The sequence below is a fragment of the Fringilla coelebs genome (assembly GCF_963513975.1).
Source record: "Fringilla coelebs genome assembly, chromosome: 3".
NCBI classification, from domain to species: domain Eukaryota; kingdom Metazoa; phylum Chordata; class Aves; order Passeriformes; family Fringillidae; genus Fringilla; species Fringilla coelebs.
In genome coordinates, this window is record NC_140030.1 from 2,423,511 (window position 1) to 2,440,206 (window position 16,696).

The 16,696-nt window shown below is 47.5% G+C and overlaps 1 protein-coding gene across 1 annotated transcript in view; it reads right to left on the reverse strand.

Moving 5' to 3' along the window:
* Nucleotides 1–16,696, reverse strand: part of FBXO16 (F-box protein 16) — a gene marked incomplete at both ends in the record, with an annotated part of 43,557 nt that continues 26,861 nt past the window's right edge. The window contains 6 exons of the mRNA XM_084201655.1: nt 1–68; nt 2,069–2,276; nt 6,478–6,571; nt 12,444–12,649; nt 14,533–14,697; nt 15,555–15,761. Coding sequence (XP_084057781.1) covers nt 1–68; nt 2,069–2,276; nt 6,478–6,571; nt 12,444–12,649; nt 14,533–14,697; nt 15,555–15,761 — 948 coding nt within the window. The remainder of the gene's footprint in view (nt 69–2,068; nt 2,277–6,477; nt 6,572–12,443; nt 12,650–14,532; nt 14,698–15,554; nt 15,762–16,696) is intronic.

Below are 16,696 nucleotides of genomic sequence, written 5' to 3' on the forward strand. Positions count from 1 at the left end.
TCATTCCGTGTCAGATCCTTGGTTGGATGAAGGAATGTGCCAGGGCTGAGCCTCAAACAGAGGAGGTGCTGCATGAGAGAGAAATGGTAAAAATCAGACTAATTTAGAGAATTCAGATGAACTCAGAGAATTCAGGTTTTAAATGCAGTTAAGTGCTCAGCCAGCCCTTGGGATTTGTGTGGCGTTTAATACCTCAAATACCTTTCCAAATCTGGATTGAGTGGGAAGGTTATTCCCACTCGTGGTCTCATTATAGGGAAAACAATCATCAATCAAAACATTTTTCCTTTTTCTGTCCCTTCCTGACAACCTGCAAACACCGCCTGGCAAATCCCAGCTGGAGCAGGATCCAAAATTGGGATGTTTACTTTGGGAAGAGCCTGGTGGAGTTCACAGAGGTCTGGGAGAGCTCACTGAAGGAATTGTGACAGGATTTGTCTCTCTCTGACACAAAAAAACCCCAAACCACCATTTTTCCTTGCAAAACCCCCCTAATCCAGGTGCAGCCCCTCAGCAGGGGTGTGGGCAGATCCTTTCCCTCCTAACCCCTTCCTCTTCCACAGGTTTTAATTTTCCTGGATGCAGCTGGGATGGGATTTGGCACATCCTGGCCTGCCCCAGTATCCTCCATGTCCCATCCCCTGGGACATCCCATCCCTGCAGGAATCCCCTGTTCTCCCACATCCTCTCTGACAGCACTGGGATTCTCCTCATGGAGAAGTTCAGAGAGACTCAAACACCTTCTCCCCATTATCCACGCTGTGGGATTCCAGGATCAGGGGCCTTTTTTATGGAAACCTTGGATGGCTTCAGCCCCATGAGGGAATGGGATTTCCCAGCCTGATCCTGCTGCCTTGATGGCCAGGATGTGTTTATGTTCTGCTTCCTACTTGTGCTTTCCTTAGGCCTCATTCATGGAATCATGGAATTGTTAAGGTTGGAAAAGTTCTCCAAGACCATTGAGTCCAATTATTGCCACAGCCACCATGGATCCGTGTCCCCAAGTGCCACATCCACATGGATTTTAAATCCCTCCAGGGATGGGGGCTCCACCCCTGCTCTGGCAGCTGTGCCAGGGCTGGACAACCCTTCCAGTGAAGGAATTCCTTTAATCCAATCCCTAATCCAGCCCAATCCAGAGCTTTCCTGATCTCTTTCTTGGATCCTTTCTCTTGTCACAAGGATTTGGGATCGCTGGTTTGCACTGTGGATCCTCCTTGTGGAGATTAACCCCATGGATCTGCTAAATGAGCAAGGTTTGGGAGATCCAAAGGGATCCTGGAGATGCTCCATCATCTCCCATCGAGATGGGATCACCAATAATCATTTACCTGTAGGATTTCCCATCACTCTGCCCCGTGTCTACCCTAAAATCCCAACAGTTTTCCATCAAAATCCTCTTTCCCTTTGCTCCCTCCAGGTTCTTCACCATTTTTGCACAAAAAGCCAGCAGGGGTCTAAGATTGAAACCCTCACAGTGACAACCCCTGGGTGAAGCACCAGGACTTCCCAGAGACCCCAAAAGGCTTTCCCAGCAGGCTCCTGACCCTGAGCAGCTTCGGGATGCACCAGGAAGAGTTTCCAAAGCCAACCCCAGACTGAAATGGCATCGGATTGTTTGGGATCTGGTCACTCTGCCCCCTTGGTTTTGGAAGCCCTGTGCTCTGCATTCCCTGGGCTCCCACCATCCAGAGCACGTCCTTGTCCTCCACCCCCAAGAGCAGCTCCAGGAGAGCTGGAGAGGGGCTTGGGACAGGGGATGGAGGGACAAGACACAGAGAATGGCTTCCTGCTGGGAAAGGGGAGGTTTGGGTGGGATTTGGGAAGAAATTCCTGGCTGGGCCAGTGGGGAGGGGCTGGAATTCCCAGAGAAGCTGTGGCTGCCCCTGGATCCCCCGGAGTGTCCAAGGCCAGGCTGGACAGAGCTTGGACAGCAGAAGATGGCAGGGGGTGGAACTGGATGGGATTTAAGGTCCCTTCCCACCCAAACCATTCCAAGATTCCACGATTCCTCGGTTTGGGCGCTGTCTCCAGAACAGCCTCCCCGAGGACAGGGCATGGCACTCACACGGGGACCCGGTGTCCCCCCTGGTGGCATCCTCAGCCCCTCTGTGCCGCGGTTTTGGCGCTCGGACGGGTCCCGGGCGGATCCCGGCGTTCCAGCGGCGGCTCTGGGCCAGAGCCTTGGCGGGCGGCGCCCCGCCGTGGGCAGGGCTGGCCCAGCTGGGACGGGCCGGGGGCTTCGGAACGGGCTCGGGATCTGTAGAGAGGGACAGCTGGGAAGGGGAAAAGGGGAAAGGGAAAGGGGAAAGGGAAAAGGGGAAAGGAGAAGGGGGAAAGGAGAAGAGGGAAAGGGGAAAGGGGAAGGGAAAGGGGAAAAGGAAAGGGGAAAGGAGAAGGGGGAAAGGGGAAAGGAGAAGGGGGAAAGGGGAAAGGGGAAGGGAAAGGGGAAAAGGAAAGGGGAAAGGGGGAAAGGGAAAGGGGAAGGAGAAGGGGGAAAGGGGCAAGAGGAAGGGGAGGGGAAAGGGGAAAAGGAAAAGAAAAGGGGAAGGGAAAGGGGAAAGGGGAAAAGGGGAAAGGGGAGGGGAAAGGGGAAAGGAAAGGGAAAAGGGGAAAAGGAAAGGGGAAAGGGGAAGGGGAAGGATAAGGGGGAAAGGGGAAGGAAAGAGGAAGGGGGAAAGGGAAAGGGGAAGGGAAAGGAGAAAGGGGAAAGAGAGGGGAATGGGGAAAAGGGGAAAAGGAAAGGGAAAGGGGAAAGAGGAAAGGGAAAAGGGAAAAGGAAAGAGGAAGGGAAAAAGGAAAGGGGAAAAGGAAATGGGAAGGGAAGGGAAAGGAAAAGGGGGGAAAGGGAAGGGGGAAAGGAGGAAAGGGGAAAGGAGGAGAGAGAAGAGAAGAGAAGAGAAGAGAAGAGAAGAGAAGAGAAGAGAAGAGAAGAGAAGAGAAGAGAAGAGAAGAGAAGAGAAGAGAAGAGAAGAGAAGAGAAGAGAAGAGAAGAGAAGAGGAGAGAAATCAATCATCCCCAACAGCTTCAGAGGGACTGAAAACATTGGAATCCACTGAGAAACTCTATACATTCTATAAATTGTATCCCCAAATTCTATTCTATCAATTCCATAAAATAATATCAATAAATATTGATTCTTTACATTTTATTCCTAAATGATATCCCTAAAAAATAAAGCCATAATTTGCTTTATTTGAGCTGTGCTGTGGTGCCTTAAGGACAGAAGGACTCAATTAGAAATTGGTGCCAGTAAAGCCGAACCCACAAAAATTAATTCTCCACACCAATTAATATGTTAATGCCAAATTCTCCCCTGTGCACTTCCCCCATCTTGCTCAGTGTTTGAAGACTCAAAAGTGTAATAGATGAAGTTTATTTTAACTTTTATTTAGGATAAAAGTAAGCCAAGAAAAAAAATCTTAACAACCAAGAGAAAAATCCCCAAAATTAAAACAAATTCCCCAGATTCTGGGAAAGAACAGCTTGGGGGTTTTTTGGGTTTTGGTTTTTTGGGGGTTTTTTTTTTACTGATCCAAGCTATGTAGTAAGAATAGAGAGCAAACATTATTATGATGAATAAAGAAAATTCAGAGTAAGGTTTATAAAATATAAATATACATTGCACAGGACCGTGTGCTGGGAATCTCGGATTTTCCTGCCAGCTTTTCCCACCTCCCAGAAATGGGATTTTCACTCAGAATATCAACTCCCCATCAAAACACCATGGGAAAAAAATGCACTCCTGCCTTCAAATCCTACAATCTTTTTACCTTAGGACACAGGCAGGGAAGCAGGGACCACTGATCCTGTCAACAAGAAGTTATTTAAGGACTAAAAATAACTTTTAGAAGGCTGAAAATACTTGGGGAGCAGCTGTGAGGGTGGGGCAGTGTCTGGAGCCGGCAGAGCAGCTGACGTTGATCCGCCCATTGGAGCTTCCCCGTCAAATATCGGGAATTTCCTGGGAAGGACTCGCGGGGAGGGAGCTGGGCTCGGGAATCGCAGCTCCGGGTGGGAGCGGCACCCTCGGAGCGTCCTTAAAGCTTTTCCTTGGATAAAGAGCGGGCAGGAATTCCCTGCCCCTGCACGGACCTGGGGGTTCCACGTGCAGAACGCGGCCCTTCATTAGAAACCTAATTAACTCCATTCGCTGTCATTTACTCTTTGTTCTAATTGGGCCGATTGACTTTCATTTATTCCCAGTGAAGAGCGAGCCTGGTCACATTTTCTGCTCTCCACGATCAGTAACAAACTCCGAACCCTCCCAGGTTTGCTCATTCACCCCGTGGAAGCGTGGAGCCAGTGGAAGTCCCCTTAATTAGGTGTTAATTGTTGTTTTGGGGGAGCCTCCCGAGCTGGGAGCTCCAGCTAATAACCCCTTTTTACATCTTCATTGTTGGCTGGAATATTCTTTATTCTCACCTACACTCTGCGCTGGGATCATTGATCTGTTTGAGGCTTTCGTTTTAATTTGAACTCGGTGTTTGCTCGCCTCGGGCATTTATTCTTTCATCCCAGGCTATTCTTCTTCTAAGGATTTGCTGAAAGATTTGCACATTAAGCTTCTTTATTTAGACTTGATTAAATAAGAGCCTTTTCAAAGGCCTTTCATTTCAACCAGGTTTCCCAATGCTACCTTTAATAAGAAATGGAAATTAATTTTGGATTACTCCTAGAGAATTATATTTATATTTTTTTTCTTATGCATCAGCCTGGTTTAACTTCAATTTTATTGTTTTTAGTGCTCATTTATGGCTGCCCAGCCCTGGCACAGCTGCCCAGGGCTCCAGTGGAGTTCCCCATCCCTGGAGGGATTAAAAATCCTATGGAAGTGACACTTGGGGACAGAGATCAGTGGTGGCAGGGAATGAATGATTGGACTGGATGATCTTAAAGATGTTTTTGAGCTTCAACAATTCTGTGATTCTCTGATTTTTTTATCACTTAAATGCTTCCTGATTGGGATTGCAGGTTAATTAACTTGAAGATCACATAACTTTGCTAAAATCCAGGGAAAGAAACCAAATTCACTTTTTTTTTTTTTTTTAACTCTGAGCTGAGACCCTTCCACTTCTGGCCTGGTAGTAAAACAATAGGAAATTGGGAGGTTGTGGTGGGCTGTTGGAGAGAGAGAATTTCAGACTTTCTGTGCTGCCAGGCACTGACCCCCCCAAGAGAACACTGCATTGACCTGAGGCCGTGGAGAAAGCTTCCAAAATTAAATTCTAGAACTGGGATTTGGGAGTTTGAATAGAACTGTGTCACATCCCATGGTGGAAAACAGAGTTTGGGAATTTAGAATATAGTCATATATAAAAAGCAAGATGGAGGGTTTAGGGTGGAGGCTGCTCCTTCTTCTTCACCTTCTTCTCCATGGTTTGGGGTGGTTTTGTGTAATTGGATAAAAAGGTCCACATTGCAGGCCATGGGTGGTTGGTTATTGGGTTAAAAGCAGAATTAATTTAGGTGTCATTCCTTAATTAGACAGTTTATCCTTAAAAGGCTTTGTAGAGTGAGAGACAGGGCTCCGTTTTCAGTTTGTTAGTGAAGTGCTGCAGAACTCACTGCTTGTGAGACTGTAAAATAGAAAAGAATTAATAAAGTTCTGAGTCCAAACAAGAAATGCCACCTTGAGCATTTAATCCTGACCCTGGCAGAAAGAAGTGAAGGGCTGGCAGTGTGAGGACGCTGATCTGCAGGGAGTGCAGACCCCAGGACAGGGGCTCAGTAATGACATTTTCCGTGCTCTGGCAGCGCCAGAATCGATGTCCTTGCACGCAAGGCTGTATTTGGGTCAGGAGGATGCCTCCCCATCTGGGAGACAATGCCTCTCTTTTCTGTAACCCCTTTTTAGCCCAGCTCCCAGGCGTTCCCTGCCCTCTGTGCTCGGGGAATGCCAGGTCTGCTCCCAGAACCCCGACACGCTGCTGAGCACGGCCTTCTCCTGGCACTCCTTTGTTTCCAGAGCCACACAACCCGTGGAGCTCTCTGGAATGACTTCCCTGGGCTCCTTTCATGGGAGGATGTCCTATTTTAGCAGCCCTGAGCACAAAGAGCTCTCAGTGTGAAGGTTTGGGGCAGCTTTGCTCGGGCTCGGGGCGCGCAGAATGAACGAACGTCGAACCGCGGCGATCCAAAGTCGTGAAATTTTGGGAAGAGATGCAGGGGTCATGAAAGAACTGTGGCAGCACTTTGTAAAAAGCATGGAAAGGGATTTTTGGGGCTAGAGGAGAAGTAAATTAATAAATTTACAGGGTCACTCTCTGCACTGACAGTGGTGTCCCTTTCCTACCCTTGGAGCCTTGGAGCAGCCAGCCACGGTGGGTTTGGCATCCTCCTCCTGCCCAGATTTTTCCCTGAGGGAAAATCTCCTGGGTTTGGTGTCCTCCTCCTGCCCAGATTTTTCCCTGAGCTCCACCATCCCTGGGGGTGCCTGGAATCACCCCCTTGGTGACACTTGCCAGGGATTTCACCTTCCGGAGCTGCGCGGATCCACGACCTCCTCTCTTCTTCCTCTCGGCCGCCTGCCTGCTCAGGTCCGGGGTGTGCCCTCCTCCCTTGCTCCTCCTGCAGAGCAGAACGCAATAATTTCAATAAATGCTGTGCACTTGCTGCCCTGGGGCTGATAAAAGTCAAATCCTTTGGGGTGTTGCCGCCTGAAAAGACGTGGCTTGAGATAACACATTTTTTATCTTGTCCCAAAGAGCACAATCAGCCACCAGGGCTCAGGGGAAGGTGGGAACTTGATTTTTTTTTTTTAAAGTTGTGATAAACTCTGGCACTCAAACACAAGCTCAGTGATTTAAGCTAAGTCTTCCTAAGATTGTTACAGCTCCTTGGGGAAATTCACAGAAAATAAGTTGAGCTGAATCGATTTGGGAGTTTTCAGTGAAGTCTGTGTGACCTGTAGTGTAAAAGAGGCTGGGGCTGCCCCTCCAACAAGGTTTATTCGATGCTTTTTGTAGCCAAATCATTCTACACATGTATTTGCATATTTTTGGTATACATGCAGCTGCTATGAAATTCAACACAATTAACTGGCAGAACAGGAATATTCCAGATTGTGAAAATTAAAGTGAATTGCACTGGAATATGGCCAGTAGCCACATTTTTTTTCCAATATCAGGAGTAAAATTCAGACTCTGAGGCATTATTATTTCTAAGCACTCAGGCAGGTTCATTATCCAAAGGCATTCATTCCACATTCAAATTCCATGAAATGGAATCTGGGAATTTAAAGCAGAAGCTCTGAGGGGTTCTCCCAGTGTCTGTGGGCAGCTAAAAAAACACAGTAGGAATACAAAACCTATAAAGGATATAAAGGGTGAAAATGGATTCTAAAAGCAGCTTTTATCCTGTAGAAAAACAGGATCCCACCACCAGCACGTGTTCAGTATTCCCTCATCCCAGACCAGGAGCATAAAGTCAAACCCAGCATTATTTCCAACAGGAAACTGAGGAAAACCACAACCTGTTTATAAACACAAAAAATCCAAGGGAGAAAATTCCATCCAGAACATTCCAGCTGGGAATGAACTGATCATTTTGGAGGAGCTGGCAGTGTCCAGGTTAGGGTTGGACTCTGTGATCCTAAAAAAATGGTTTCCATCCTAAATGATGATGTGACCTTTGGGTAGAAGGCAGCCCTGGCCTTGTGACTGCAAATATTATTGTTAAATATGATTGTAAAATATCATTGTAAATTATTAGTGTAAATTATTAGTGTAAATTATTAGTGTAAATTATTAGTGTAAATTTAGGTGTCTTCTGGTGTCCAAATCTCGGTGTCAGGCCACCCCCACAGCCCCAGCTCCAGGTCAGGAAAACGGAATGAGCGAGGGAGAGGAGAAAGGACAGCAGGTCTCACTCCCAGTGCTGAACTCGCTGTTTCTCACCCCTTTTTCCTCTCTTAAGGAATATTTTTGGTTCTCACACGCCCACATGGACCCGGGCTGGATTTTGAGCAGCACGAAGAGGGAGAGAGGAACGAGGGGACGAGGGAGGACGGGGCGGCTCCGAGTCCTTCTCACGCGAGCGAGCCGGGCCTGCTCCCAGCAGAACAATTACCCAAAGCAATTATTTTCTCGTCGGTAAACACTCCAGGACAATATGCAACTGTTTTTCAGAGCCAGCCCGCGGCCATAAATTACCCCAGGCTGGGGAGGGGGGAAGGACGCGGCGTTTTGGCCGAGCCGTTGTCGTGAGAAGGAGCAGGGCCCCGTCTTGAGGCACGAGGCCGCGGCCTTGGCGCGGCTCCAGCGCTCGCTGGAATTGGAATTCATTATTCATGATCAAGTGGGAGGCAAATCTTTTGATTTATTGGCAAGCAGCAGCACAAACAGCAGATGCCTTCCAGCAGAAGCGAGCGCGCAGGGCCTGACAGAAACGCCCTCCTGGGCCTCTGTAGGCAGATCAGAGCCCCGCAGAAAAATTTCCTAACGCGCTTCAGATAAAAATCTTTCACTTCCCCTATGCAATACTTCTTTGTGCCCAGAGAGGCAAATCCTTCCTTGCTGATCTCTGGAGGGGTTTGTTTTTGTTTTGTTTTTTGTTTTATTTTGTCTACAGCAAAAAGCTGCTTGGACAATTCAGGCAGAAAACAAACCAGACCTACCAGAAATCATGGCTGTGATAAATTACAACACTGATAGTCACAGCTATAATTCTATTGAGGGATTTTGATAACCCCTTCCAGGCAATTTGTAATGCAAGCCTGTCTGTATCTCTTCTCTATCACCTCACCACTCCCTTGGCTGCACGTCTGATCCTTGCTATTCTTAATTTCCCTGCTCAGTGGCTGGGAAGTTTTCCCACACTGTCCCAACTAAACCCAAAACCTCCCAGGGAACTTACTGGGGGATCTCTGTCCCATCTCCTTCACTCCCTCAGGGGGGTTTTCACTGAGCTCCTGGGCACAGCTTTTAGGGTACAAACTCCTGCCTTTCTGAGCAACCAGCAAAGAAATCCAGCAGAAACAAAAACCAGGTTTCAGTGATCATCCGGATTGCAAATGAACCCCGTTTTTTGGGCGCTCCCCAGCTGTGGGCCAGTGTTGTTGTTCTCCCCAGTGAGCACTGCCCAGCTGCTGTCTGGAAATGTATTGATCTGTTTTTCAAAGCTAAGGAGCCAATTATGGTCTCACAGCCTGCAGAATGCAGTTTCCACTTAGAGAACTCCATTTCCACCGCGCTGCCCAATCGAGAATTGACTGCAGCTCCTTCTGCTTCCCGTATTTCCCTTTTTTTTTTGCTAAAAAAGGATGAGTTCCCTGCTAGGAATGAATTCTCAGCAGTGTTGTTTTGGTGCTGCTGTGGGAGGGAGAAGGCAGCTGATGACTCAAAAAGGCCAGCCAAGAAACTGATGAAAACTCTTCAGCATCACAGATGACAAGAAGTGAAGTGACTTTTTCCATGAGCAGTTTTAAACTAAAACAGAAGAGATTTAGATTAAATATTAGGAAAAAAATCCCTCCCTGTGAGGGTGGGGAGGGGCTGAGCTGGAATTCCCAGAGAAGCTGTGGCTACCCCTGGGTCCCTGGAAGTGTCCAAGGCCAGGTTGGACGGGGCTTGGAGCAGCCTGGGATGGTGGGAGGTGTCAGGGTTGGAACTGGATGAATTTTAATATCTCTTTGCACCCAAACCATTGTGGAATTCCATGAACTCTGCCATTTAAATGTCAATATTTCACCTTGATGTGATGAACAGCAGAGAACTCCCCTCTCTTTGGACCAGAAAACAACTGCAGAGCGAGGTCAGGCTCCGAGGGGATTTTAACCAGGCCCAAGAACTAGGAAAAACTTATTTTTGGTTGATTACCTCTCAAATTCTGCAAAATTCAACCTGGAATTAGGGAGATTAACCTGGAGTCGAGGCAGCAGCCAGTGACTCGTCTCACACCTCGCTTTGATGGTGGCGTCAGGTATTCCTTTGATGTGATCCTGTTTATTCACAAGGAATTCTCCACAGCTTCCTCGGCACCCAGATGGGAAAAAAAGGTTTTGTTGGCTCAGGGGCTCCCAGGCAAGGTGCTGGGCTAGAAGAGCTCCCTGCAGTGGTTTTCTCTCCACCATCACTTTGAGTTTCTGCCACGGCCTGAAGGAAACCCCTGTTCCTTTCCAGACCGCAGCAAAAGCCGTTTCCCCTCCCGGATTCCCTTTGGCGAACCCCGGGAAATCGCTTCTATTGTTGCAGGGTCTCGTTTTACAGCCATCTCCTTCCTCCTGACATCCATTTTTCATGAGGAGAGGTGGTTTTGCCCTTGAGCTCCTGGAATCCGGCTCGTCTGAAGGAGAACCTGGAATCGCCGGCGGGGTCGGAGATTTTTATCTCGGGATTCTGTTCTGCCTTCCCAGCTGAGCCCTGGTCAGGCAGGGGCTGCCTGCGTTGGGGTGGATTCCTGGGAGGCTCCAAAGCAAGGCTTGGCACCCCAAAGGGACACAAGGGTGACCTGCCACCCCCACCAAAACCTGGGGGACACCCAAGGTGGTGTCCCCCTGCTCCAGGGATCCGGCTGAAGAGCTGAATTCCCATTCCCAAAAAGGTGGAGAACACGACACAGAGCCTCAGTGGGAGGATTTTGGGGAAGGCACAGCAACGTGTCCCTGGAAAAGAAGCACCAGGACGTCGTTGTGGGAGTGGGAGGCTGGGTCAGCACCTGAAATGTGCCACCTGTGCTGCTGAATAATCAGCACAGATGAGCCTGAGCAGCAGCAATTACCTGCAGCTTAAGGGATATTAAAGGCAGATCCTCAATAAACAGGCAAATCTCACAGAATTCCTCTCTCTCCTGGAAATAATCCTCTGTAATTGAGGATAAATGGCAGATTTGCAGGAACACTTGGCATTAAAACATTCCCCACAAATGGAGACGGGCTGGGATCTCACTTGGGAGAGGCAAACAGGGAGTGTATTTATTATTTACTGTTTCATTATTTCAGGTGAATTGTTCTCACCTGGTTCCACTGCTCAACGCTGGGACAGGCAAGTTTTAAACTCTTCAGACAAGGCTTGTCCCACTTTTTTTATGGCTCAGGAGAATCCTAAACCTCACAGAAATGGCACAAGAGAATCCTGAACCTCACAGAAACCTCTGCGAGCTGCTGCACCAAACCATTGAGCACAGCTGGAAAACAATACCAGGTTCGTTTGCAGCAGGAAGCGTTCGGTGAAAATATTCACTTAAAAACCTCAAAGAACGCGACCCAAAAGTGGTGTTGGAGTTGGGAAACATCCCACAGAAAGAGGGTGAGGTGGAAACTGGGAAGCTCTTTGAAGTAGTGCAACATCCAAGGACCAGGGGACGCGGATTAAAACGTGATTCATAAAAGGCTTTTGCTCGGGGAGCTCCGTGGAACAGCCCGGAGCAGCGGTGGGTTTGGGAAAGAGCTCCCAGAGTGCTTGGCCAAACCATCCCTGGCTGGGGTAATTCCTGGGCTGATTGTTCCTGAGTGCAGGGATAATCTTGGCTCTGTTTGGTATTTATTTAAACAAAACCTGGGTGCTTTTTGTCCTGGCTCTGTCAGTTCCCAAGGTTTTTGTTGGCACGGCCCAGAGGAATCTCCTGCTCGGCGCGGTGAGCCCGTGGATTCCCACAGAGAACAGGGAATGCTCAAGAGGATCCATTGCCTCTTTGCCAGGCTTGGATTAGTGGCAGCCTCACCCTTCTCACACCAGCTGGGTTGAGGTGACCCCTGGAAAACGTCAGAGGTGGCATTTCCAGGGATTTACACCAGGAAAGGGTGAGCTCTTCCCACAGGTCACTCCCACACTCCCCCTGGGCCTGTTAATGAACAGAAAGCTGAGCCCGGATCTAAGATTGGGAAAATCTCTGATGCCAGAGGTGACAAAGGAAAACCTGTGGCAGTTCTAACACAGATCCATGTGCAAAGCTCTGCTTTGGGAGGGAAATGCCTTTTTTTTTTTTTTTTTTTCCCCATGTGGATAAACCTGGGAGCCCAGGAAGTGATGGATCCAGGCAGGGCAGACACAAATACCATTCATCACTTCCATGCTCTGACATCCTCTTACACCTGCCCTGCAATTCAATCATCCCAGCCTCTCTCAGCCAGGAGATCCTCCGAGAGATAGAATTACATTTCATCACAATTAATTCATTCTTCCTCTGCCCCTGCGAAACCCACACATTCCTCTCAGCCTGGCAGCTTGCTTTAAAAAACTCTCCAACAAACCCTTGGCCTGACTCCTCCTGTTCCAGCTCTGTAACATCCCCCAGGAGTTCCACCCTGAACTCAGTTCTGAAAACAGAACTGAGATATAATTACACCAAAAGTTGTGCAGAGGGGACACAAAGCAGCGACAGCTTCAGCCCAAAACCCATCAAAAAAAAAGCCAAAAAGAGCAGGAAACGGGTTTGCAACCAGAACAGGACATGGAAAATCTTGTTCCACAGGGAAAAAGGAGAAGAGGTGAGACACTCTTACGCCTGCCTGGCCTGCTCGATGGGGTGGTGGTTGTCCAGGTAGTTGTAGCGGATGGTGTCCCTGGGGTTCCTGTCGGATGAGCGCCAAGGACGGAGCTCTTTTCTCCCCCTGCTCGCCCCCAGTCCTGGCACAGAAAGTTTCCTCTCTGGGACGTTGCTTTTTACTGGTTGCACGTCGATGACTATGAACTCGTCCTTGGAAGGAGTCTAATTGGAGAGGTGGAAAGAGGAAAATGAGTTTTAGCCTATGATGAAAGTCAGGTTGGGATAAATTTAGAGTTATAATCGTTGGGGATTAACTCAGAATTGGTCTCTGCGGGCTCCATTGGGGTCAGTGGACAGAAAGAGGCGCCTTGGCCAGGCTTGTCACCACCCAAACCCTATAATCCATGAGCTGAGCTGCTGTTGAGCTGCATCAGCTTCTTTCTATCAACTACAGACAGCCTGATTTAAAGCCAGGCTTTGCTTTGAATTAAAGGGCTGAGCTTTGAATTCAGGGCAGGAGGATCCCAAAAAGATCCTGAGGCAGAGGGGCTGGGAGCCAGACCCCCTCAGTTTTCCCAGTGGGGACAAACACCTATGGAGGAGGTGTGATGGCTGGGGAGGCTACCTAGAACAGAGGCTAGACAGAGTCAGAGAAATAAAACAAGAGTTAGAGAAATAAAACAAGAGTTAGAGAAATAAACAAGTATTTGTTAAAAAGGCCTTCCAAGGATACACCTTGAGTGGTGCAAGGGCCTGGCCAAGGCTACACCCAAGATGGACAATGGGTCACTGTTGGATTAAGCCCTTTTCTGACCCAGGGATGGGCAACTGAGAGGCCTTTTAAAAACTTTTATTCTATTTTCACTCTCAGGTGAGGGGTGAGACAATACAGATGTTATAATTCACACCACCACAATCAGAATATTTCTTAATAAAATACATTGTAAGTCTTTCTTAACCTATCAACTTTTACTGTAAATACCTCAAAACCAATCATCTAAAATTACCATTAGCAGTGTGTCTCACCACAATGCATCTTTCATAGTTCTATTTCTCTAAAGGATCTAGTCTTATTTGTAATGTTATCTTTTGAAACTTGTTTCTAGCTCCATTTCTCTCTCAGCCATGTCTGTCCCGTTCCATGGTATTTCTAAGTCAGCATTTCTTGTCTCAAAGTTTGCACACAGGTGTGTGAGCTTTCTGTCAGGCTTTGAGAATTCTCTACAAATCCATTTCCCACAGGACACGAGTTTTCACACTTTTATAAGTTTTGGGCCATTTGAATATTGGGGGTTAATTATTCAATTACAGCCTCAGGTAACGAAGTCACATCCTGCCTGTTTGTTCCCATCAATTTACACTTTTTGGGGCCTGAAGCTACAAAGGTGACCTTGGTTCTTGGGTTGGAAAAGGATTGTTTTAACTAAGCTGTGAGGAGAACTTGCTAACACTCTTTATTGAGTTAAACACTGATGGAGCCCTGGATGCTGAGAACTTTAAATTTTCTGTGCTGGAAGGCACAGACCAACAAGAGAACACTACATTTGACCTGAGGCTGTGGAGAATCTTCCAAAATTGAATGCTAGAACTGGGATTATGGAGTTTGAGCAGAAGTGTGTAATGTCACATGGTGGAAAATTTAGAGTTTAAGGTTTTTGAATATAGAAATATATATAAACAAGATGGAGGTTTTAGGGTGGTGGGCTGGTCCTTCTTCACCTTCTTCTTCACGGGTTTGGGTGGTGACAGAAAAGTCCCCATTGTGGAATTTGAGTGAATATTGGGTTAAAAGTGAAAATAATTTAGGTGTCATTTCTTAACTGGGTAGTTTAGCTCAAAAGACCTTGTAGAGAAAGTCAGCCAGACATTTTGTACCTTGTTAGTAAAACACTGCAGAACTCACTGCTTGTGAGACTGCAACACAGATAATAAAAAATAAACATTTGAGCCTGAACACGAAAATCTCGAGTGCTTCAATGCCAGCCTCGACAGAGGCAGAGGAAAGAAGTGAAAGAATGGACACCAAAGCACTGGTAGGACACTAAAGCAGTAGAGGAAGTGGAAAATCTGGGAGCTGAGGATGAAGGCAGCAGCTGGGGGCGTACCTTGGGCCGGGTGAGGCGCAGCTCCCTGACCATCTCAATGTAGTGCTTCTTCCAGACGCCCTGCTCGAAGGGCGTGGGGCAGAAGTTGAGGAGCCACCCGAAACGCAGGCACTTCAGCATCCACAGCTGGTCCAGCTCTGACAGGTACTTCCAGTGCCAGCTCACCTGTGAATCAGTTCCCAGCCACTTGGAAACTCTGGGGTTTAAAGCATCCTGAGATTTTGGATGTCATTCCCACATAATCTTAAATGAGTTGAGTTCTTCTGTGTTGTTAATGCTCCATTTAAACCTTTGATTAAAGCATTTAGACCTTTCATGATGTGGGGCCCTTCCAACTCAAGATATTCTGTGATTCTAAGGAACTTTCTAACCTGTTGTCATGGAGAGTTGGAGTTGCATGCTAGAGAAAGTTACTAAAGCAAGGTTTAGCCATGCTGAGATTATGATATATTCTTAATAAGACAGAATATTACATTAGCACAGTAACAATGTCACTGAAAACTGACTTAGTAATTTAAAACCACTTTGGGCATCATCTCACAGCATTTCAGATTTTTGGAGTCTTAATCATTTTGCTCCAAAGCCCATCTGTAATTTTCTGCTTCTCCACATCCGACACTTGACATTCAGGCATTTTAAAGGGTCTGTTTTCCGTACAGGATCAAGTGGTGTTCTTTGCAAAAGCACAAGCCAAAATCTCTCAAAGAATTAAGGGCTCTGCACACAGTGCAAGGTATTTTAGAGCAATGTGATTTTTAGGAAGTACCAGGCTTCCTTTCTGGGTATAATCAGCGCTGAAAATGCCACTTTTAAAATGCTTTAGAACCGAGCATTTAAAATTACTCATCAGTTCCATGAATCTTGGCCAATCTGGCTTAATTTAGGATCTGAGGAAGGAGCATCACTAAGCATTCACCTAAGGCTTTACCAAAAATCAGTTTTCCTTTTTTTTTTTTTTTTGTTGTTTTTTAACTATTTTATCCTGGCTTTCTGAAGCCCAGGCAGGTGCTGCCTTTTTTTACCTGTGCACATCGACAGAGGCTCCGTGGATCCAGGAAAGAAAAGATGTACAAGGACAGGACTCGAGGGAGCCTCGTGGTAAAATCGACGGCCTCGGTGGGGACTCGGAGCTGGAGCTGCTGGGCACAGAATTTCTGCTGGGACAGGGAGCAGCGTTCCAGCAGGTCCACCAGGATCCTCCTCCTCTGGCCATCTGTCCACTTGTCAAACTGAAAGAAAAAAAAAAAAAAATTAGGAGTTTCAGGTGCAGAGAAACCAGAAATTCAGCTTCTTAAAATAAAATGAGGTGATGGAAAGCACAGGAGCAGCAGCTTGTGGTGACTCACTCTGAGGGAACAGAGCGCTGGGAACAAACGGAGAGGCTACATGAAAAGGAACTCTGAAGCCACAGAATGATTCCTAATCCTCAAAGGATCCAGGATGGCCTAGGCCAGGACTAACTTGTGCTCCTGGGACCAGCTTCCCTCAGGGAAAGGAGGAGATTCAGATGGGTTTTTACAGGAGCAGGCCTCAATAATTCATTGCTGATTCCTTCTCTGACACTTTCTAACCCTCAAAGTATCAATGATGGCCTAGGCCAGGACTCCCTCACGCTCCTGGGACTGGCTTCCTTCATGGAAAAGAGGTAAAAAAACCCCATCTGAGCAGGCCCCAATGATGAATCCATTGCTGATTCCTCCTCTGACACATTCTAACCCTCAAAGTATCCATGATGGCCTAGGTCAGGACTCCCTCACGCTCCTGGGACCAGCTTCCCTCACAGAAAAGAGGAGACTCAGATGGGTTTTTACAGGAGCAGGCCCCAGTGATGAATCCATTGCTGATTCCTTCTCTGACACTTTCTAACCCTCAAAGTATCCATGATGGCCTAGGCCAGGACTCACTCACACTCCTGGGACTGGCTTCCTTCATGGAAAAGAGGTAAAAAACCCCCATCTGAGCAGGCCCCAATGATGAATCCATTGCTGATTCCTTCTCCCCTGATGCTTCCTAAACATCAAAGGATCCATGATGGCCTCGACCAGGACTAACTCATTCTCCTGGGACCAGCTCTGAGTCTCAGCTTCCCTCACAGAAAGGTCAAGACTCAGATGGGTTTTTACAGGAGCAGGTCTCAATAATAAATCCATTGCTGATTCCTTCT